This window comes from Haemorhous mexicanus, chromosome 1, assembly GCF_027477595.1.
Source record: "Haemorhous mexicanus isolate bHaeMex1 chromosome 1, bHaeMex1.pri, whole genome shotgun sequence".
NCBI classification, from domain to species: Eukaryota; Metazoa; Chordata; class Aves; order Passeriformes; family Fringillidae; genus Haemorhous; species Haemorhous mexicanus.
Genome location: NC_082341.1, coordinates 136335154 through 136358720, shown reverse-complemented (window position 1 = coordinate 136358720; position 23567 = coordinate 136335154). Strand labels below are relative to the sequence as shown.

At 39.2% G+C, this 23567-nt stretch overlaps 1 protein-coding gene across 2 annotated transcripts in view; it reads left to right on the top strand.

The window, feature by feature from the left end:
- Positions 1–1141: 1141 nt before the first annotated feature.
- The window catches only part of STK3 (serine/threonine kinase 3), a 141419-nt gene continuing 118993 nt past the window's right edge, over positions 1142–23567 (top strand). Inside the window, exons 1-4 of one of the 2 annotated variants that reach the window (XM_059864430.1) lie at positions 1142–1376; positions 19410–19490; positions 19929–20057; positions 22007–22121. In XM_059864430.1, coding sequence (XP_059720413.1) covers positions 1288–1376; positions 19410–19490; positions 19929–20057; positions 22007–22121 — 414 coding nt within the window. In that variant the 5' untranslated portion in view covers positions 1142–1287. Of the gene's footprint in view, positions 1377–12448; positions 12624–19409; positions 19491–19928; positions 20058–22006; positions 22122–23567 lie in introns of those variants that run through there. The other variant, XM_059864440.1, reaches the window with a different exon arrangement.

Genomic DNA, 23567 nt, shown 5'->3' with positions numbered 1-23567 from the left:
AATGCAGTGACACATTCTTCAGTTTATTCACAGATTTAATTCTCAGTTGTTCAAAAACCGAACTCATCAAAATATGATGGTGTGGATTTTTTTTTTCTGTATTATATGGCTGATACAAGGTTTTAAAAAACAAATCATGGATTTGGGATGACTATTTTTATTTGCTCCAAATCTGTAGAAAGTATAGTAACTTAGGCAGAGATAATAAGTCTAGAGTTCTCTTTATCAAAGAGGTTACTTACAAAATACACAAGGCAGAAAAAGCTCTCCCTCACATAAAAAGCCTTGTGCAGGTGCAGAGATGAAAGAAAACAAACTGTGCAGTGTCTAGGTACAGTATGACTTAGGGTAACTTCACAACACACAGTAGGAGATAGCCCACAAAGCAGATCAGTTTCAGGAGAATCTGTATTATTTTAAAACAGAGCTGTAAAAGGTCAGTATTTTTTTTTCATTACCTTCACTGTTTTAGGAGAATACCCAGCTTTCCAGTGCTCTCCAATGGAAAAAGGACCAGAGGCAAGATGCTGTAAATATTCCTCCAGCAGTTTGTAAGCAAGTCCTCCACATTACCTCCCCAACCCTTTTGACAGCCCTCTGCGGAGCACTACTCTTCCTGCAGGTGAAAAGGTGAAAAGGACCATACCTTTGCTTCAAGTTGCTTCAGTTCAAAGTCTGGTACAGTAACTCAAACCCACTTTTATCATATTTAAAAGCTAAGAGGTTAGTGTTTTCCACCAGAGCAGCTGACACGTGTCCAATTCCAGGAAAAGGCCAAGAAAATAGCTAAAAGCAGTAACAATTTAAAAACCACTGCAAAAAATCTGCCAGAGGACATCTGTCAAAGTCCAAAGAGTTCCAGTTATGTATGATTTCATTTGATCCCAGAGGCTAAATAATGTACAGGAAAGATTTAATAATGTTATGCAGATTATGTGTGGAAATGTAAGAGGAACCGAATACAATGCCAGTTTGAAAAATCTTCATGTGCTCATAGCACTATTATTGTTGCACAGTCAGAAAACACAGCTTGAGCAACAGACTATGATAATAAAATTAAAAATTGGAATTGCTAGGATATTTACTCAGGTGAGGCTCTTTGATTAAAAAAAGATGATTTAATATTTTCTCTCTGCCAGGAAATTACCAGTGGAGACAGCCCCATTCCTGTTTCCACCACATCGAGTTCCATTGCCATGTGAAAGCCTGATAGTTTAAATGTGGTAACTAAGGATCACTGCTCACAGTGTTTCCAAATGCCAGTGCAAAGGAGACTTCAGCTACTAAATGCAGAACAAAAATGAATGGCCCTCAGCTATCTCTGCTTGCAAGTTTGAATTACAGCATCTGGCTGAACAAGAATTGCTGAAGTACAGGTATGATGCTTTTGCCAAGCCACTTCCAGAAGCAGTAATTTCTGGCAGAGGGAGGGAGGAGGCAGCTGTAAGGGTGATGTGAATGGCCACAACAGGATCTGCCAAATGATATCTGTCAAATCTTCTGCTCGTGTAATGCTCCAATGCCATTTAACACACTTTAAATACTGGCAGGAGGGATTATTAACAGGGTTCTTAGCCAGCAGAGCTATGGGCTTCACCATTAAAAATAAAAATCAAACCAAACCAAACCCCCCCCGCTTGAAAGCAGATGTAAATGTATCCTATCTGGCAATATCTAAAAACTTTTGTCTAGACTCTCACACAGGAAGCTAGTGCAACGTTTCCTAGATTTCTTTAAGCCGGCATTTTTGGTACTGTTGCTTCAGCCAGGGTTTTTGTCTCCCTTGGGGTAGTGGTTATACTTTTACCAGCTGAAAATTTATGCCTAATAGTTTTTCTTTCAGTGGAGGGATCTAAGACTTTTCCTTCCAATGCTAAGACTATTTTCAGGGAGTTTCAGTAAGTTCCTTGGGTTTCTCATTTCCTCTTGCTATTCCTGCTCTCATCTGTTTTGCAAATGGCCACCATAATGTTAAGCTTATCTAATGGCCAGGCCTCCAGCTGGAAGAATGCCAGCAACATGCTGAAAATCAGTCATCTGAAAGCATTCAGAGGACATGGCCATCACCTTCTCCCTGAACCTCAAACATAAAACTTCCCTGATAAGCACACAGTCCAACACCATGAAAAGTAAGAGGTTAATCTTAACTTCAGATATTACTTTAAGCAGCTTCCCTCAATGACACTCAGACACTTTGTCCAATTCATCTCACTCTACAAATAATATTTTTTTTTCCCAGTGTTTGGGATACTGGTTGTACACATACACATTAAAGAGTGAGTGTCTCCCTAATGGTTTCACTGCAAATGCAGGTTTCACTACATTGTTGTTTCTCCTTATTTAGTTAATTGGAATACTTTTTTTCCCCTCACTGGCAGGGTATGATCCATCTACTCCTGGCTTTTGAATTCAGGCATGGCCATGGCAGTTCCTTCCACCAGTGTGACTTTGGACTTTTGTCACAAGTACTGTTGAGAAAAGCAGCAAGGGCAGAACAAATTTCTTTCCCTTTTGTAAAGAAAAGTTGGCAAAAATGCAAGATTTGTTGCAGGTCTTTATGTGCAGACCTAGAAATCAAAGTTCTCATGAATTTTGCTACTGGCCTTGCTGAGTTCTGAAGATTATTCAAAAGGAGGAATACTGAGTCTTCAATTCAGAAATTTGAGAAAAAGTCCAAAAAACAGCCCAAGGTCTGCATACAATACTCTAAAGACACAACATCTGGCAATAAATATTGAAGAAGGAGCCAAGAATATTAACTTTGCAAAAATAAAGACAGAATTTTGTCATAACATTCATCCAGTTATGATGTGAGAAAGAAGAGCTGAAAGTAACTCCTATACATCCTTTAGGAGAACCAACAGTATAGGAATGGGATGTGTGTGGAAAAATTATCCCCCATTTGGACTTCTGTTGCCTCGAAGAAAAGGAGTTCTGAACTTACAGGAGATAGAAAAAACAGGCCTAAAGGAGAAAAGTGCAGTGGGAAGACATCTACACAAGAAGAGACTGCCTTCTGCAGTAAACTTCTTTTGGAAAGAGAGCTGACAGGAGGAAGAGAAAGACCTGCTGTCTGCTGCAGTATCTGTCTGAAGGGCTGGTTCAGTCAGCACTGACAGAGAGATATCCTGAGAGCCTGCTGGGAAAATCTTTCCCAGCTCCCAGGGATCTCAGTTCCTCAGTGCTGTGGGATGTGCTACTGCCTATAGTGTGAGGGCTGCTGAACATCAGTCAAACAGTTTTCATTCTGCTAAACCAGACAGCACAGAAAGCAGAGAAGAGGGAATGCATGATAGAGCTGGAGGAGGTATCATAGTGTGTAGAGTAAATGTCTTTCTGGTTCATACTGGTTTATACTTCATACTGGTTTCTTAGAGAACATACTATATCTTAGTTTACTAATTTTGACTAAATGGGAACATATTTAGGAAGGAGCTACATTTAAGTGAATTTAGCAAAAAATTAAACTTAAAACAATAGTTACACAGGTTTAAGCAGGCACAGCTCTAGGGGTGTCAGCTAGTGACTTACATGGGCTGCAGGTCTGCCTGGTACAATAATTTGTTGATTAAACAAACCTTCTTGAGGCTGAGAAAACTGAATAACAGCAATGAGGTTTCCTCCAGCTCCTAATGAGCAGCATAAGGTCCTGTAGTAGCTTTCCTGTCCTAGGACTGAGCCAAACAAACAAAAATAGAATTTCTGGAATCCATTGCATTTCTGAAGGGCATTATTTAAAAATTAAACCACAAAAGATTATTATCATAGGCATACCACTTTAGAATAGCTTTCCTAGAAGCAAAGCAACTTTGGGGAAAACCTCTCAAACAATCCCCCTTACTGTAAGACACCTGTTCTCCTTAAAGCACTTTTTTTAGTGGAAGTCACCCCAGCTGAATTAAATTTGTTTCCCTTGGGCCTTCATTTTCTTTAGCCAACACAACAGCTGCACCATGTGGAGATGAGCCACAAGAAGTGTAACAACACATGTTTGTGATTGCAGTATCAGCTTTGGCAGATTTCAGAGCAGAGTTCTTTAACTGCCTTCTATTAGAGAGCCAGCTTTGCAATACATACAACATTTTGCAAAGTAGTAGCAGTAATATAGATATAGTTCTGTGTATTTCTTATACATGCTGGTACAGTAAAACCAGAAGGGAACTGACTATTACTTAAAGATATAAATATTGTTTTAAGTACAACCTTTATCTTTTGCGTGTAAAAGTAGGAACAGAACAGAAGGATGGGTTAACTACAAAAAAATCCCCTGAGGTTCCTGTGCTAGCTGTTACCCAGTTCTGCAACCATTCAACATGTGCACTAACTCCGTTATTTTAAAGCTGTAGTAAATTTAATCTCTCCAAGAAATTGCTGAATTCCTGTAAAATAATGCATAATCTTGTTTCAATGTGCTTTCTTCCCCTTCATTGCAAGAACAGGTGCCAAAAACTGGGCTTGTGTACCCTAATGCAATAAACTTTACAACACAGTTTTGAAGACTGCTTTTGAGGCATTTAACTTAGAGCTTTTGAGTATCCCACACCCATCAAAATGATGTACTTGTTTTTGAAAGACCATTTTGAAAGGTCAAGAAAAATGCCAATAACATTTGAGTCAAGTGTTTATAATGTGTTGTTCCTGTTACTTTATGAAAGATTAGTGCTGTATATATTTGTGGGTATATGAACACATTTATGTGGTTTTAATCTTCCTACACATTTTCTCACTTAAAATTGCTTTACTATTGCAATGCAAATTATACTTAGATATTGTAATGCATTACAGGGCAATGCATGTTATACAACATTGCGTAAGTGTTCCCTGTGACTAGGACCAGCAGATTTTCCCACTGTCTAAAATTTCAGATGCTTAGTATCTATTCCACAATAAGGGGACCACTTCTACACTGTTTATCTTCTCTGACTGCATAATTTCTCATCTAATGAACCAATGACACATTATTGAGAGGTTATTTCAAAGAAATGGTGGTGTCTAATATGATCTGACTCCAATCTTGGGTTTTCCTCAATCCTCCTGGGAGATGAAATGGTCCAAGCATAGAAATACTAGTCAAGCAAAAATCTGCCTTTCTATTCCCACTCCCATGAGAAAATTAGACAGGACCCTCCTTTAAGGACCAATCCTCAAAGTAGTATATTTGAAAGAAAGAATCTGCTGATGTCAACAGATTTTAGATCAGGTCCTAGAGACATTCTGCCTAGTTTGAACTGCATAGAGCAGTCACTTGCTATCTACTAACCTTATTGAAGGAGAGACACAGCATATATTAAAACACGTAGTTTGGCTTTTTTGCTCTGTTTCAGCTTTTCCTTGTTTAACCAAGTATTCAAATTAGCACACCCATTTTAAAATTAGCTTTAAGGAATTTATACTGCATATTGTTAGTCTAGGAAGAGCAGCTGAATACCACCAGTACAACAAATTAGATTATGGAACTACAGAAGAGCTCAAGGATGAAGCAATAAAAGTTTTGTACCGGCCTGTTCAAGGTTACACAAAAACATTAAGCTCTCTCTTGTTTAGAAGACATTGAAACGTGATATATGAACACAAGAAAGTAAAAGAAGTAATGCCTTTAAATCTTAAAACCATTAGCAGTTTTATTCTGTAGGGATCTATGGGAGGAGATGGACTCCACCCTGAGGAAGATAAAAGACCTTAGTTTTCTCAACTGGAAGGAGTGATTCATGTTAGGTGGAAGTGGTATGCATGTGATATTCCTTATGTGGTAAATTAACTGTTTCTATTGGGAAAGCTCCTAGAATATGGAATTGCTCTATTTTCCTCAGCTCTGAAAGAAAATCATGCCACCAAAAGTTTTTTTCTTTTTGCTAACTCCAGGCTGGATAAAAATGGGTGGTTTTGATGGCTGTTGATAAATTCTCTTGTGGTATTAAATAAATCCATTAATCATCCACTAAGAAAATTATTTTTAAGGAAGAAATAGTGGAAAAAGCTTAGTTCTCAAATTTAATGGGGTTAACTGCTCTGTGTTTTGCTGTGGTTTTATAGCATTACCTATGTACAATTTAGTCACTTTGAAGTGTTGTTTCCAGCAGAAAGTTCCCCTGCTCAGTAGAGACAGCAGTTTAAGGACTCATCCTGGGTAGTGGTGAGGATGCCATAAAACTCTCCCCTATAGAACCAATCCAAACCTGCTTAGAGGAGACTCAAAGGAGTGCATAGTACAAAGCCAGTTCTGTGAAAATTCATTATTTGCTGCTTTGTTTTTTCTTTAGCACACAGGCTGCTGTGGGGAAGGCTTCCCACTGCTTCTAAGTGCAAAATGGAAATATAAGTGCAAATCTTAACATTTTCCATGGGCCCTTATCTTGTAATCAGACACAATATTTCATAGTCAGTCATGAAATGGCTCTTATGTCCCTGAACTTTTTTTTTTTTTTGTGAAGTTTAAGACTGGAATTGTATTTAGGGTTTGGAATTTTTTTTTTTTTTTAAGTGTGACTGTACATGCTATACAAGTAACTTATTTGGACTTGAATTATGATCTTCTGGCTTGCTTTGGTCAGGAAAGTTGGAAAAAATTAAGAAACTGAAATGTGGTTTCTGGATTGTAAAGCATTTTGATGAGTGATTCTTCCTCATAAAAACATTTGCTTTTTAATATTTATGAAGCAAGCTGGAGATGCACTTCAGAAATAAATAGGAAGGGTTTTACTAAAAACCCCAAAACCCTATAACTGAATAAACTGTAAGTACTTCATGGCATTGTTTTTGCAATGCTCAGTATTCACAATGTGTTTTCAGGTTGTTGAGTTCTTATTTTTTATTCTGTCATTTGGTGCCACACATATTGATACTTCTCTTCCAGCACTTAGGTGACAGGCCCACAAGGGCAAGGAAACTTCCCTCCTTTGAATCTGAAAGAACGGTTTTTCTAAGCTTCTTGAAATCTTCATCCCTAAAAATTGTAAAAAAAAAACAAACCTTATCTTCCCTAAATATTTCTGCCATGCATTATTAAAATTCTCAGCTCAAGAGCTAAAGGAAGATAGGAGAAAATCCAGCCACCATGGTGGTGGAAGCCTTGGGCATAAGTCTGTGTGTACTCACCCAGCTGAAGCTGGTTTCATGAAGTACTTGCTTCATCAAGCAATGATGATTCAATTTTTCTTTTGTTATTGATACTAGTTTCCACCCCAACTGCAGGCATCAAGGCTTGCTAGTTAAATGTTATTTATTTATTCTCCAGGGCGTGAGCACACTTCTTTGCACACTGGAGAGCAGATGGTTGCTCTCAGAAAGAGAAGGAATATTTTTGTGCAGAAGAGAATCCAGAGTAACCCTCAGTATTACCACAACAACAGTAATTGTTTCACAAACCAAAAAATGATTTTTTTTTGACATTAATGCCAATCTGTAGATCCCATGAGCACAATCAATGCAGCTGTAGTACAGACCAGAATATCTTCTGTGGTCAACTGTAAATAGCAACTCTGTATCCATGGTTTATTTTTACCATAGTGTGCTATAATAGGAAAAATAGCAAATGGTAAGTCTATATATAGCTTGTTACCAAGACTGTGAGCTAAATGATTAGTCAACAGTAAAAAACTATCCTAATCAACAAATGACTTTAGGTCCAGTAATAATATTTTGGATATCAAAATAAGGTATACTAGGTAGGAGAGGAATTGCAGCCGTGCAGCTAATATTTTATGGGTTTTTTATGGCTCTTTTTAATGTTAAGTAGGAATTTTGAATCATGTAGAAGTGAATCATGCTGATTTTAACAGATTGGATATGGATAGCAGACTCTATATTGCTGTACTTATATTGCCTGACTTTTTATTTTCTGCCTCTTTCTTTTTTTGGACCAGCAAAAATTAATTTTCCTTTTAGTGACAATAATTAACCATTAAATTGTGAACAGTTCAGGAAAGGAGATCCCCCCCTCTCTCTGCCTTGTTCTTTATTCCTAAACTTACTTAAAAACTCACTCTAGAAAAATACAAATTTTATTCCAGACTTGAAAATGTGATATTCTTTTATATTTTATGTATAACTATTTTATGACTGACAAGGTTAGGAAAGTATATAAAAAAATTCTTAGATAAGTCTTCAAGGTTACTTCACATTAGACATGATAGGTAGGAAGAAAATACAGGCAGAAGTCAGTTTTCCTTATCTTTTGTATAAACAAGCTGGTATTTCATTCAAGGCCTTTTCCTTAACTTTTGGCATACCAGATCACTATCAGGCAGTCACAGGGAGAGATATGCAAACGTGTTGTTGTTTATTTATCTACTGAATTTATGAATTGGATTCCAAGGAAAACAGGCTCCTGCATTCATTCCATCTTTGTGCTTGCCTGCCATCCCCTGCCTTTCTCCCCTTCACAATAATTTGTGACTTCACTTACTAGTCTTAAACGCGTTTCATGAAAAGTTGGAGGTCTGTAATTATAGTCAATTCCTATTTTTACAAAACTCAAGGGTAGAGGAGAGAATGCCCTGCTTGTGGGGCAGTCTACCACGGGGCAAAGGAAAAGTAAGGGAAACTCTGACCTTACCTGGGTTTGGGACCACGCTGTGGACTGGCCTGCAGCCTTCTGTGAGCCAAACACCTTTTCCTGTGAGCTAATCTGCAGGTGTAATGGAGACACAGTCCCCTTAGGACTTGTGGGGAAATGCCAGAGCAGGCCAAGGCATGGTGAGACACTAGTGATGGGGAAGGTTTTAAGGAGGATCGAGCTGGGAGCTTTCTTGGGGATCTTTATGGATTTTGTTGGTTTTGGTGTGCCAAGAAGGTGAATGGAACTTCTGTGGGATGATAATTCCACATCAAGGGAGAGAGCACAGAGGACCCTGTCCGTGTGAAAGAACTGGGGGCTACCATGGTGAAAAGGCAGAAAGCACATGGGAAAAAGAGCTGGCTTGTGACAAGCACCACAGGCATGATGAAGGACTAGGGGTATTTTGTTTGGGGAGTGTTCATGACAAGTATCTCTTGGAAAACACACACTATTTATTAGTTCTGCTGTTTTACAGTAGCATCATGTATTCATTACAATGAACTTTGTTTAAATGAGCCTGATCCAATACCTTCTGAAGTAAATGCTGCTTTTATTTGCTATCAAAGGAATGAGATAAGGTCCCTGCTATAACATAGGTAATTTATTTGCATGATGTTTATGAATGACTTTGAAGTATATATTTGTAATTTAAATCCCAACATTACTAATACATGTTAGAAATGCAGATATGACCTTCTCAAGTAATTGTTATTCTTCTTGGTTTTATTACAAACTATATACAACTGAGACAGAACTCTGATATCTTAGGACTTTTTTTGTTAATATTTTTAGGGGCTTGAGAACTTCCTTTGTGTCTGTTTATACAGCATCTAATAGTTGTCCATGCTATCATGATTCCTGATTTCATTGCAGTATAAGTAATTATAATAGATATTATTTTATCTGTTTAAAAACTGTATTATAATATAAAATAATTATAGTACTCAAAAACTAAATATGGTCTTCATCCATTCTTTGGTTTAAGGCATTGTATTTGATGTTGATGCCAGTTCTGCAGAGAAGGGAGTCCTAATTCAGGCAGATAAATTTGTAAAATAGATAAAATACTTCAGAAGAAAAGTTTGTTCCTACATTTCTAGGTTTGGGCTACATTAAGCCTTTTCTTACTCAGCTGCCTTCTTAGTAGTGTTAGTCCTGTTGTTGGAAAAAATCATGGGAATACTCATGTAGAGTGTCTGCAAAGTTCCTCATCTCCATCTTGTCTAGACACCAGCAATCTCATAGTATATTCATGCCTCCAGAACATCTAGGCTTCTCTTAACTGGGAACTCTGAATGAGGTAGGAGAACAGAGGGAATCTGTTTTCCCTTTCAAAGTTTCTTCTTTGCCAGTGGCTAGGTACAGTATTGTAATGAATACCAAATCAGTGTCATATTTCACAGCATGGTTCTCAAATTCACATCAGAGGGGAAAGGTGAGAGAGTGGTATTTATTCCAATGTCATTGACTAAAAATACTACTAGAAATTATAAGAGATGAATAAAGTGATCTTGAAAAATACCATGGTATACGTGTTATCCCACTGATGTTTTTTTTTCAGTTTAAATGTACTTAGAAAGCTTCCTGGCAATTGCACAAGATACAACTTAAATTTCTGTGAGAGAGGCAAGGAATTAGTCCATACTTTTTTTGGCACTGTCTGCCCCACTATGTAATAAAGCCAGGCTACCTAACTTCTCCTCTTTCAGACGTCTTGAGTTTTGTACACCCTTTTCTTTCTTTAGTGGCATAGATGGAGGACAGTCCTGCTCCGTCTTCCTCAGTTACTGAGGAGTCAGGGTATTTTTTGAAGTGGGGATTGTGGTATTAAATAGTTTCAAATGAAACAAGAAAATTTCTAAATGTGCTATTTTTTGCTTAGAAAAATTTTCTTTTGTTCTTGTCAACTATTGTTTGAGGGAGAGGTATAAGTGGCAGATTACACTGTTCACCCAAAGTTTTTCCATGAAATGATATATATGTGTGAAGGGGGAGAGGGAGCACTTCTTGGCTCTGTTTCTTTGTATTGCTGTTACAACCATAATATAGTACCTGTATTTTATTTCTAAGAATCCTTTTGCTTGCTTTAATGTGTAGTCAGTGGCAACTTTGGCTTGAGATGTGGGAGCAAAACCTGCCTCCTCTGAAAAAACCTGACAAAATACTGCCTTGAATATTTGTGTTAAAGGATGTGGAGACAACCTCTGCATTCCAGGAGTATTGAAGCCAAATAGGGATGTCAGACTTCCCTTCACTAGGTGAAATTGTGAACTGTAAATAATAATTGGTCAGTGGCTATAGCCAAATATCCTGTGGAACAAAGCTGGACACTGGCCATGTGGCATTCGCTATCTGCCTGACCTCACCTGTCCTTGAACTGGAAAATGAGACATCTTGTGGGATTCCTCCTCACCACCTTCTGAGGCACTCATACCATACTCCATCTCAGGCATCTGCTGGCTTCTTTTCCTGGGTGGTGGTTTTGTTTTTTTTTTTTTTTTTTTTTGGCATATCCTACAAACTGCTGTTTATGCTATGGACACATCTGGCAGTAATGCTGGTGAGCCACTGCGGCTTGTGGGATGATGCTTTGGAAGAGCTCTGCATTAATCTGTTGTGCAAAGGAAGATGTTCTATTGCAGTTTTTCCATGACTCAGAAAAACAAAGAAACCTAAAAGGTCATATGGTGGTGTGTGATTTGTTTTGTGGGTTCATTCAATATTGCCATTGTGCATTTGGCCCGACTGCAGTGAGTCAACTGGGTTGGATTGACTCAGACAAAGTAGAGGACTTGCACAACAGTAGGACTTCAGTCATTCTAAATTCCCTTGCTAATGCACATCAAAGAGGCAAAATTATGTATGGAGTGCAGATTTTTCTATGAAGTGGGAGTGTAATACTTGCACATCTAAAATCAGTTTGAAGTGGAACGTGGGCATCTCAGTAGTTTTATGGAACTTGCCTAGGTGTTTTACTGCCTTGAACTCCATTACTTAGGCAAATAAACCTACTGTCAGGAAAGGATATAGAAATTGGCTTGAGCATGTAAGCTTTTCTTGTATTGACTTGGCTGGATCTACTTGGATCCATCTGATTCAAGCACATAAACAGCAGAAAGTCGAAGTTGTAAGGTGATGAAATTGTAGCTGTCGCATGGTGCTCTGGAGCCTGAAACCTGCTGCTTGAATAATTATGTGGCAACTTCCCCTGCTTCGCAGGGTAACTTGTGTGCTTTGGCACCACACACCCAAGAGCCGGCACTTTTCACCTCAAAAGCTTTCCCGTGTCACCCGAGGCGGCTGCGGGGAGCAGCTCGGCTGTCCTGCCGTGGCTGACTCCAAGCTTCCCCTCAGCACTGTTCGGCAGCCGCCTGCCCACGAACCCCTCGACTTTCTGAGGAGGGGCTGGGTGTCGCTGCCTCGCCCGGCACACAGGCGGGTGAAAGGCTCGACCGCCCAGCAGCGCTGCCCCAAGACCACGGGGTGGCCGCGGGGGAAGAGCCGCCCTCAGGCGGCGATGCTGCCCTGGGCTACCCTTGCCCGGCAGCGCAGCGCCCACAGTCGGGGGACGAGGCGCGGGGGCGGAACGGAGCCGCGGGGGTGCCGCTTCGCACGGCCCGGTTCGCAGGGACGCCCCGCGGGCGGGGCGGGTTTCGCTGGCGGACTACACCTCCCGGCGTGCCCCGCGGGCCGAGGCCGCGCGGGGCAGGCCGGGAGCACAGCAGCACCGCGGCCTCCATGATCTTCCCCTCCCGCCGGCGCGGCAGCGCCCGCTTGTCTCGCGGTGGGCGGGGCTTTCTCGCAGCCGCCGCTCTGAGTGACGTGCACATCACCCTATCAGCGCCAGCTGTACGGCGGCTGTAGCCAATCAGCAGCGTGGAGGGGCGGGCCCCCGCCGTGGCCGGAGGTAGCGGTAGTGGCGGCAGCCGGAGCGCGGCCGTGGGAGAGCGTGGGCCCCGTGTTGAGGTCGCTCGGGAGCTGTGCGGGTTCGGTGGGGCCCGGGGGTTCGGTCACCGGCCCCGGGGGGCCGCGGGGGCGACGGCATGGAGCAGACAGCGCCCAAGAGGTACGGACCCTCCCCGGCGGCCCCTTCCCCGCCCGGGAGCAGTGGCACGGCCAGGGTGAGGCCTCGGTCCCGGGGTCTATGAGGGGGCGGTGGGACAGGGACAGTGCTGAGCCTTGCTTAGCGGCCAGAGGGCTCTGTCACGTGGGGAAGGGTCTTCTCTAGGGTGGATGCCCCGAAATACACCCTCCAGTAAATGCCCCGGCGGAGACGAACCCTTGGGGGCTGCTTGAGTTAACAACATTTTTAACGTGAAGTGAGGGAAACTTGGTCGCCTCAGAGTCTTCTCTGCCTTGAGGGTCTCTCACTCGATGGTTCGGGTCTGTGGCAGCACAGAGTCGTTCTCTTTCACGTTGGAAAGTGTCCTTGTGCTCTGCTGCTGGAGGGATGGATGCTTGTGGGGGTGGGCGTTGCATAGTTGCAATTGCAAATCAGGGAGTGGGAAGAGGCAAAACCCAGGAATATTCCCACAGTAGATGTATTTTCTCAAATATATAGGCTATCAGGTTGTATTAATGAGTGTGCCCATTTTTAAAAATAATTTATCATTTGACTTCTTAGTGCATAAAACAATTTTGCTTTGTTTTAAATTTAATCATATATTTCAGTTGGAACAAGATATAGTTGTACAATACACAGACTGTAGTTGTGTGGTGTACAGAATGTAATTATATGGTTTACATGTATATTTACTGTCTTTGAGCTCTGATTTTACTTTGCCTCCTGATAATGAAAAATCTAAGGACTACACAATATAAATTTGAGATAAAGGATATAAGTTTTTGCATTCATCTTTAAAACCTGTACATTCTCCATTTAGAAAAAATTCTTTAAAAACAGCTTCCTGTAGGATGATAAGACTTGAGAAGAATGTAGTTTTAAACATCTGATGACTTCTCCAATAACACATCAAGTGACAGTACCTACTGTGGAAAACTTTGAAAATGAATTGGTTTGTAATTACTATCTAGGGTGATTGTAGCAGGCGATGGGTAGGAAGGGACAGGCCTATACTGTACTTTCAAGCTGACAGTGCTGCATATCTCAAAATAAGGAAGTAGGAGAGGCATCAGCAAAAATTTAGGAAAACAGATGGAAATGTCTGAGGAGTAATCGATGTCACCAGCAGCAGTGATCTGGTGGGTATCACAGGACTGAAAATCAAACTGTGAAATTAGCATAACCTGCCAGATGTTTTGGGGAAGATGTGGCATTTGCTGTAACTTTATTGCCTAGCTGGAGGTGTGTGTCTGGCCTAACTGGCACTAAGAGATGCTTAAATCTTTGGATTAGGTCAAAAAGAACTAGATTTGGGAATGTCTAAACTCTGGCATGGTTTTATATTCCACATGGGTTTTTATGCTTATTTCTGGAAATTTGTGATGAGAACTCAGATTTGCTTCTTTAGTGGAAGGGAAAGTTTGTACTCAGTTTTTTGTAAGATATTAACTCAGGTTATTTCTTAAGATTTGAAGCAAAATTTTCATGGCTGTGCATAATATCTCCTTTATTGGTAGTTTTGTACAGTTTCCCAGTTGTTGATATTTCCAACTGTTCTAGGCCACCCCCTTTTAATGCAAGTCCAGAAGAAATGCAGATTATTTTTTGTGGGCTGAATTTTTGGTGCTGTCCTTGGATGCAATAGTGGTGTGAAATGGACCATGTTTAGTTGGCAAAACAGATGTGAACACCAGAATTCTTTGGTGGCTGTTGTTCACAGGAGCAGATACTGAGAGAGATCTCTTGGCATCATATCTGTGGTGCATCTGTTTACAGGTAGTAAGAATTTCATATGTACACTAAAAAGCTGCAGGGATGTCCTAGAATCCCAGTGTTGCCTTACAGGTATAGGGCACTTTTACCTCCACTTCCTGGCACAATGCAACTGTCTGTTGCATAACTCTGTTATACAGCCCTTCAGAAAGCAGCAATGATGATGCCCAAGTGACATTCTAGGCCATTGTGACTTTTCAATGGAGGTGCTGTCAAAATAGTTCACTTTTTTCCCTTGACTAACACTGCACTGCACTGCAACAGTAACACAGTACTTTTAAGGAAGAGTCCTTTTCAGAATACTTTTTACTTTAGAAATAATTTAGAGTAGATGTTCTGATTTTATGCTGAACAATTTGTTTAGTAGTTGACCCAGCGTTTTCTTGCATCTTGAATCTTTAACTATACTTTAGATATGCTTTATAGTTTTTTTCTCTCACTAGTAAGGAGATTTGGTCTTGAAATAGTTACAAAATTTGCCTCTTAGTGTTGTAATTTTCCTTTGTTGTTATTGTTTTGTTTTTCTGTACCCTTGGCAAGCTCGCATGTGAGGATGCAGGTTGCATACAAGGGAAAAACAAAGTAGTTATTGACACAATTTTCTGAAGTACATAGTTTTTAATCATGCCCATCTCCTGCATTCTGCTGCCAAGTGAAAGGCTGCTTAACAGGCATAGGAAGTGTTAATGAAGGTTTTCCAGTCCTTTCTTTAAACTTGAGTTTAATGTTCACTGAAAAGCACAACTTTTCAGGTTTTGTGGGAAGAGGAAGAACTTGTTATTAGAATATGAATTGTTTGTGAAAAAAATGTTTTTAATGTTTGTGTCAGTGGACATGTTTGCAATTGTCAAGTTCCTCCTGAAAATGATGGGACAAAAATGTTTGGGCTTTATTGGCAGAATGCTAAATGTAAGTACACAGCACAATGGTGTAAACTGTCTTAGTCTTGCTTCTACTTGTATGAGTGCTGTGAAGCAGAGCAAATGTCTCAAGGCTTCCATGTGCTACCTCTACTTCAGATGACTGCAGTGATTTCTCCTACTACCTTCTCATTTAATATATCAATATAATTGATTCCAGCCATTCTTTTTAAATGTTTCAATGTGCTAGTTCTTCTGCACAAAAAACCACATATATTCATGTTTCTTGGAATGGCTGTCCAGTTTTTTGTAACTCATGACAGTAATTGATGGCTTTCGATTCTTTATTCCAGCTTTTTTTTTTTTTTTTTTTTTTTTTTTTTTTAACTTTCAGGGATTTTTTTATCCCTATCACTGTAGCACATCACCAATTTATTTTGTGAAATCTATATATAATGACTGTAGGGTATTATAGTTATACTTTTTTTTTTTTCTTTCATTTTTGGGGAGGAAGTCTCTTTCTCTTTCATGTTGCAGTTCAAGTTTTTCTGATCTTTATGCTGTGATTGAGTACCTCCTAGGTTTTCCTTTTCTAGAGTTTTGCTGATATACTTAATGGCAAATAAGATTCTGGTCAGACTAGGAATTAAGGTTTTCTTGTATGAACTGGATTTATGAAAGTATAATTCTCTGCTAGGATGTATTTTCCTTGTTAAGAGAGCAGATGTTATGTGGCAAGTCAAACCTTCTTGGAACAAGAAAATCGTTTTCACAGGTCTTTCCCAGAAGTGTAGTTTAATTAGTCTGTCTGGTTTAAGGAACAGCTTCCCTTCTGGAAGACTTCTAAAATAGCTCATAATCACTACCTGATAGTTTAGATTCTAGAGAAAAGAAGTAATCTGGAACAATTTTCTGTCCAGATTTTATACTGAACTTCTCTGCATCTCATATATATATATATATATTTGTGTACACACACATATATATGGCACTTGCATCCTTTGGCCAGAGTAAAGCAGTGCCTGGATTTACTGATTTATTTGTTCTGTTTTAATTGCTTGTGTTATGAAAGTAGAGGATCAATGAGGGAGAGAGGAATGAGACACATTTTGTCTTTCTCTCTTATTGTTCTTGTGCCATTTGTCTCTTCATTTTTACCTCCTACCCCCTCTTCACCTTGTCCACTTCCACCTGCCATTAAAAGCTGATGCTGAAGTCTTAGATGTGTTTCTCTGTCCCAAGATTGTTGCTTGCTTTTAACCAACATTTCTGGTCTCTTCTTGTATTCTGCTTGGTGCTTTACAGCCAGTTACACCGGTCACCACCTTCTTCCTTGTTTCTCCTAGAGTTTTCATGAGTGCTGTCTTCACTGCAGCCCTTCAGGGTGTATCGCGTGGTGTTCTGCAGTTCAAGAGCTGAATATTCTATTTAAACATCCAGAAACAGAAATCATTAGAATGTCTGAGTCATTAGGATTTTTCTATGGTTCAGAGAACTGTGGTGTTGATGCTATCACTGGAGCACCAGCATCTGTACTGTTACAGTGCTTGTGAAGGAGTGGGAGGTGCTTTGAGCAAGGTATTTGGTGATGACATTCCTGAGGCCAGTACCTTTCTCAGTGGAAATAGGCTTTGTGTTAAGCTGCCTTAGTCTTAAGTGTGATTTGGTCTTGTAACATGTGTGTCAGAGTTGGATAATATGAAAATAATTTTAAAACTACAGAATGCTTATTTTTTTTCATCTCCTCGTTGCTTCTCAAGTACTCCAGATAATGTTATTTGACAATGACATTGGTTTTGATTAGTTTATGGCTGCTTGTGATTGTTTCACTAACTCATCTCCAGCGCTCACGATGCTTTGCCATTAATGGTGCTGTTGGGAACCCTTTTGGTATGGATTTTTTTGTTTTTTCTTCTTTCTCATTTTAGCAGGCGTTACTTTTTCAATGATCAGGTGGAAGTGTTCTCTTTGTGGCCATCTCTGGTCAGGAGTGCTCTATACTTTCTCTTTTCTTGCTGTTACTAAAAAGTTCAGTCCCTCTGCTTTTCTGTTTAGTACATGTTTTGTTACACAGCTCTTTGACTAAGAGACTCAGCTAAAGGTTATGCTTTTTATTTTTCAGGGCTCTGCTTATATTATAAACATACTGTTCATGGGGTTTTTTTGGTGGCAAGAAGGGGATGATGGCAGCAAGTTATTCTTGAATGCAGTCTTTAAGGCTGCATATAATCTGTTCAGAGAGGAAAAAGATTTGGAACAAAGAAGCAAAATGAATGATTTATTACCTTAATACCTACCAGCAAAATATTTTTTCCTCTTTGATTGTCTCAACATATGCTTTTTCACTAATGAAATATGTGCTTCTCTGCAAGGTGTAAGTTCTGTCTTTCCACTCTCTAGTGTCTAACGAGCAGAGAGAGTGAAAAAGAAATCGGAGTTTTGTTCTTGTAGGGCAGTTTTACAGACATTATTTAGTTGTTTTCATTTAAATTTTTTTGCTGTTTTACTCCATATTGATGAGTTGTGCCTTTCCTTTGCTGTGAAGATTTTTATTTTCCCTGAACACACAGACTTTCGAGCTTGACTCTTTGCTGTAGCAAACTGCATGGTCTTTATTGTAGTTAATGCACCTTTCCTTACTGATTGTGGATGCTTTTTGTATTCATGTAATTGTGAAATTACATGCGTGAAATTGTTCTTTGATGTATAAATGTGCGCACCTTTGTTTAACACCAATCCATATGACTTGTGTGCTTTTACAATTACTTTAAGTTCTTTGCTTTTACTTAGATGGTTGGCAATTACAAATCTATTTTGACTCAAGAGTTCCCTCATTGGTCAGTCACTTATTTTTATTGATTTTGTGTATCAAAGAATTGCATCTCCTAATATGAAGGGTGATTTTTTTTCAGATCGCTGTTCTTCCACTATTAAGATTTGTCAATCTTTTCTGTCCATGCTCTCCTTCCTTCCCCTATTTCGTATTTGTTTCTAGAAAGTGTTGTGGGATAACTTACTCTCCATAAGTTCTCAATGATCTGCTGTTCTTCAAAGTTTCCTTTTTTTATTCTCCTTTTCCTCCTCCTGCATATGGAATACATTGACTATATTTAACACTACATCACCAGCTTTTCTTCAGCTCGTCTTCTACTTTATTAGAAGAAAGCTGTCATGTAGAGTCAGCTTGTTACTTCAGTCTTGCAGCAAAACTCCCTATAACTTTATGGTGAAGGATTTACATGTTGCAGCCACCCATCCCTGCTGCAGTGTGTGTGTGATTATATTTTCCTGTGCTGTGTTCAGTGTTAGCTCTAGTGCAAGCTTGCGGCCGAGTTGTGTTTTGAGATTTGCCAGGAGTCTGGGGGTCTGGAGAACTGGGAATGCTAGAGACCAGGGAGAGGCTAGGACTGCTTGTAAAGGACAACAAATGGTGGTAAAAGGGAGTTCAAAGTGCTGGAAGAAATCATGGGGTGTTACTGAGTGATTTGAGACTGTGTGAGAGAGAACTGAGAGCAAATATGGTGATACTGTGTAATTAGAGATTTTGTTGCGTCCTGTTCTATGTGTGTTTACAAAGATGCAAGAGAAGCTGCCCCAACAGCTCTTGCAGTACTCAGCTTTGGAATTTGAGTCTTCTGCTGCTACCTGGGAAGTGCTCCCATATGCTCCCAGAGTGATTTTGACTTCAGAATTCTGCTTTTAATGACATCATTCACTGGCTGATGAGGGGTGTAATTTAGAAACTGAGTACTTCATGTGGGTGAAGGATTGATTTATAAATAGAGAACAGTGTGGCATCCTCTAAGCAGTAAGGGGCATGTGTTTGCGTGCTGTTTTTTCAGGGAAGGTAAACTTTCCTGCATTCTTTGTCTGTTTCTATTTCAGCAAAGGAAGTAGTTTGAAGAGTGAATTGGTCCCATGCTGTGTTGAATTGAGCAAACATGAATGGGAAAGTGATAATGACAAAATTTGTCATAGCTCAATTAATCTTATATGATAGTTGATTAAAATTTGTTTGCTGTTACACATTAAGTATTTTATTTTCATTGGAATATATTTTTCTGTGTAATAATTTATTCTGTCTGCTTGCTTGTGTGAAAATTTGCTTGAGTTCTTTCTCCCCCCAAAAACTAAATAACTTTTGTCTTTCTTTTAGCAAACTGAAAAAGCTAAGTGAAGATAGTTTAACTAAGCAGCCTGAAGAAGTCTTTGATGTTCTGGAGAAGCTTGGTGAAGGGTAAGTACAGCTATTTACAGGGGCATAGGATCAGAGGGAAACAATACATAAAGCATATGTTGGAATATTAAGTTACAGAGAGAGTGACTGTAAATGCCTCTATAGACAAGTTTTACTACTAAAGCAAATGCATGCATTAGTAGATTTCTATACTTTCCCTTATATATTTATGCATTTTTGATGACTATTGTTGTTAACAAAGCAAATTTACTTGCACCTGTAATGGAATTAGAAACTCTTAAATCTTGAAAAAAGTTTCTGGTGCCTTGACAAAGCATTCTTCTGTCTTTCCTGCAGTCCTGGTAAAACTGATCTTTTTGCAGCCTGAAAAATGCTCACACTTCTGCATGAACATATGGCTTCTGTGACTTTTTATGCATAATGGAAATCAGGAGCAGTTTGCCTTGTTTTTTAAAAAAAATGGTTTCGTACTTTTAGGTCTTACGGTAGCGTGTTTAAAGCAATACACAAAGAATCTGGACAAGTTGTAGCAATTAAACAGGTCCCTGTGGAGTCGGATCTTCAAGAAATAATTAAAGAAATCTCTATAATGCAACAATGTGACAGGTAGGTGTGACATTTCTCTTCCCTTTCTAAGAGTCTGTGTGATACTGTATTTCTACTTGTGAAAATAGCTGAAATATAAGCAGCTGCCATCTTTTTCATGGAAAATAAATTGTCCAACATAGACTTCTTAATTAAAGGAACCACTTTGTAGACCTCCTCCTCTCCTTACTTTGGATTGAAGGAAGTACAAAGAGTGTATATTACAAAAAGTGTTGAAAGAAGAAATACTGGCCTCTGCTGAGAATTCTGTTTGCTTCACTTTACTTGCACTGTTAAGGCCAAAGGTTACTGTTTCCTTTAAATGTTTTGGGTTTTGTGAAATTCTGAGTCTACCTTTTTCAGAAGATAGATAAAGATGTTCCTAGCAGAAGATGAATGGCTAGCAGTTGACTTGCAGAAAAATATTTTCTTGGCTGCCATTTTCCTGTGAGAACATCCCTTTCAAAAAGTGAAGAGTCTTGTGAAAGTGATGTTGGATTGTTACTTTACACTTGTTCACAGATCTTATGACTGCAGGTCTTGTAAAAGAGGAAGCCTTAATGCAAGGATGCAGAAATTACTTTGCTATTTCTGTTGTCAATGGAGTTTTGGGCTACAACTTCAAAATCAAATTTATTAGTGTCAGTCTTTAGGCAGATATGAGCAAGTGTTTTGAGATTGCACAGCACTTGATGTTTTGAAAAGATCATCTTGTCCTGATTGATATTAATACCCAATTGTTGCTGGGAATCCTGGCATAGTATAAATCTGGTAAGAGATGGTCACAAAAATCAGTGGGTTTTCTTTAGAAGTAATACAGCCTTACTCACTTTATGAATTTATAAGGAGCAAAATCAATATGTCATGCTTGGAAATGGTAGACATTTGGACTAGTTAGGAGGAGACTGACCCACCTTTTGTTCTGAAAAGGCAAATTCATTTAGTGCTAATAGTTGCTCTTAAATGAAATAGTTTTTTGATAGTGTTGACCTGTCTTTTTGTAAAGATATCATGTTGCAGGAGGCAACCATAGGTCCTCTCTTCTTGTACTGGTTGTCTCTATGAAGAATGTTGCTGCCAGAAGTGATCCTGAAATACAGTTCCTTGCTCCAAAAGAAACTGGGGTTTGATTGTACTGCATAATGTAGGTGTTCTGATGAGAATCCACTGTCTGAAATCTCAGTATCTCACTTCCTGACTTTGTGGGTGATAGATGACCATCGAACTGTAGCCTTCTTTGTTTCAGTTCCTGCCAAAAACCCCACCCCAAACCTTCAGTCTTTTATTTCCCTAAATACACCATCTAATAACTTATGAAGGATGATCCTTTTTATGTTTACCACATCTGTTTCTGCCTTTCTCGTGCAAGTGACTCCAAGGAAGCATTACGTCAAATGACAAACTGATGAGTAGCAAAGCAATACCTTCTGCTTGTGACAATACTATCACTTCTTATGAGATGCTTCAGTATGAAAAGCCTTTGCAAATCCAGCAGGTTTCAAACCAGCACTAGATTCTCTTTAGTAAGAAAGTCTAGTTCTGTGCTTGAAATAAATTCATTCTTGCAAAACTGGGAAAACATGGTTGAGTTTCCGTGTGACTTTGCTCTGGAGAGAAGAAAACAAGGCAGTCTTTCTAAGAAGAGAAGCATTCAAGAGAGGCCTTAGAGGAGGGAAAAACAAAGCTTGTTATCAGATGACTGATGAAAAAATTTGGGAAAACTTTTTTGGGAAAACTCTGTATTTGAAGATTGCGGAAAACTTACATAGTAGTGCCTTTATAATTTTATTAAGAAATCATAATTTACTCTAAAAAGGCATTGGTTAAGCTAATTACAGATTTAAAATGTGTTTGGTTGCACCTTCTCTTTAGCTGTGTCAAACAGTAGTTTTTAACAACAGGTGTGCTGGTGATTTTTTTTTCCTTCTACTAAGAATTCATCTATTTATTTAACTTTTTTTTCCATTTAGTCCTTATGTTGTCAAGTACTATGGCAGCTACTTTAAGAACACAGATCTATGGATTGTTATGGAATATTGTGGAGCTGGCTCTGTTTCAGACATAATTAGACTACGTAATAAAACGGTGAGTTGTTTTGGTTTTTTTTAAATATATATAGCAGTTCATAAAATCAACTTGTGAATTAAGTTTGGAAGCCAGAATCAAAGCTGGAGTTACAAGACAAGATTTTTGCTGATGCCAAGGGGCCCCTCTATGCCTTGGTTCCCAGGAAACAAGCTCATGCAGTTAGTGACTGTCATTGTGCATTCCTCTGTGGAGTGGTCACCAGCAGAAGCAAATGCATTTTGAAAGACAAAGATCTTGGGAGTTTATTGAAAATTACTGCTTTATAGAAGGCAAAACTGTGTCTTCTTTCCCCTACCCCTTCCACCTTACAGTCTGTCAGCAGCCACTTAGTAGCTGCTTAGTTTGGAAACAGGTGTAAAATTGTCTTGCTCTCACTCAGTAATTAGGGAGCATGAGAAGTAACTGGTATTACTCAAGGAAGGAGAAGGGGAAGAGATGCCAGCTAAGGAATGTGAGAGGGAACCAAAATGAGGGTTGTATGGAAGTGTCTTCATGGACTTATAACAGCAGTAATATAGAGGACGCCTGTAGGAAGCAGGTATTGTTTGTTCTATGTAAGAAGCAGCTTCTCTAAAAAGTGTTTTGTTGTAGCTCTCAAGCAGCCTTGAATTCCTCTGAGTCCTTTGTTTTCAGTAATGGGCTGTAACATGAGGTATTCTTTTTACCAGCAGGTACTCTGAGGTGACACTTCTTGCTGGGCTTCACATTTTGTAAACACTCCTTGAGATGTTCTTTAACACTTTACTTGGGAGCAGAGGGGGGAAAGTAAAGGAGAGAAAAGCAATGATTAGAAAACAAGACATAAAGAAAATGGAATCAGGTTTTTTAGGAAGTGGAGGTGATGTCGAGACTAGAGGGAGCTCCTTTGGAAAAGGTGGCTTGTTTTGGGGCTGCTGTGATGTTGAAGTGATGGGGAAAAGCCAAAATCAATGTGAGATTGCTGGAGTTCTGCAATCTTCAAAACTGGTGTTCTTGCTTTTGTATATTATCCAAGGATCAGTAGCTCCAGTAAGAAATGGCACAAGCTAGTTCAGAATTTAAAAAAGCAGAACAAACCATAACCCATTTAAAACAGAATTTAAGAAAAAAAAAAGGAGCAAACTTGTTTGTGTGTTGATAGAAAGTGCTTGAATTTTTATTTTAAAAAAGATATGCATATGAATGTGTGTGTGCTTATATAAAATTAGGCTATCTAGTTTTCCTTGTATCTGTTGTAGGATATTGACATGGTAGATTAATTAAAGATTTGAGGGGAAGGGATATTGGAGTCTTGAAGCAAATGCTTAGTGATGATCAGACAAACTATGTCTTGTACTGCTAAGGTCCATATGATTAAATAGCATGGATTCTGTTTTAAGACACGGAATAATCAGTAAATGCATGGATACCAATGACGAAGCTTTTGTAAAGGCAAGTCATGGAGTGTATGGCTAGTAGTAGAGT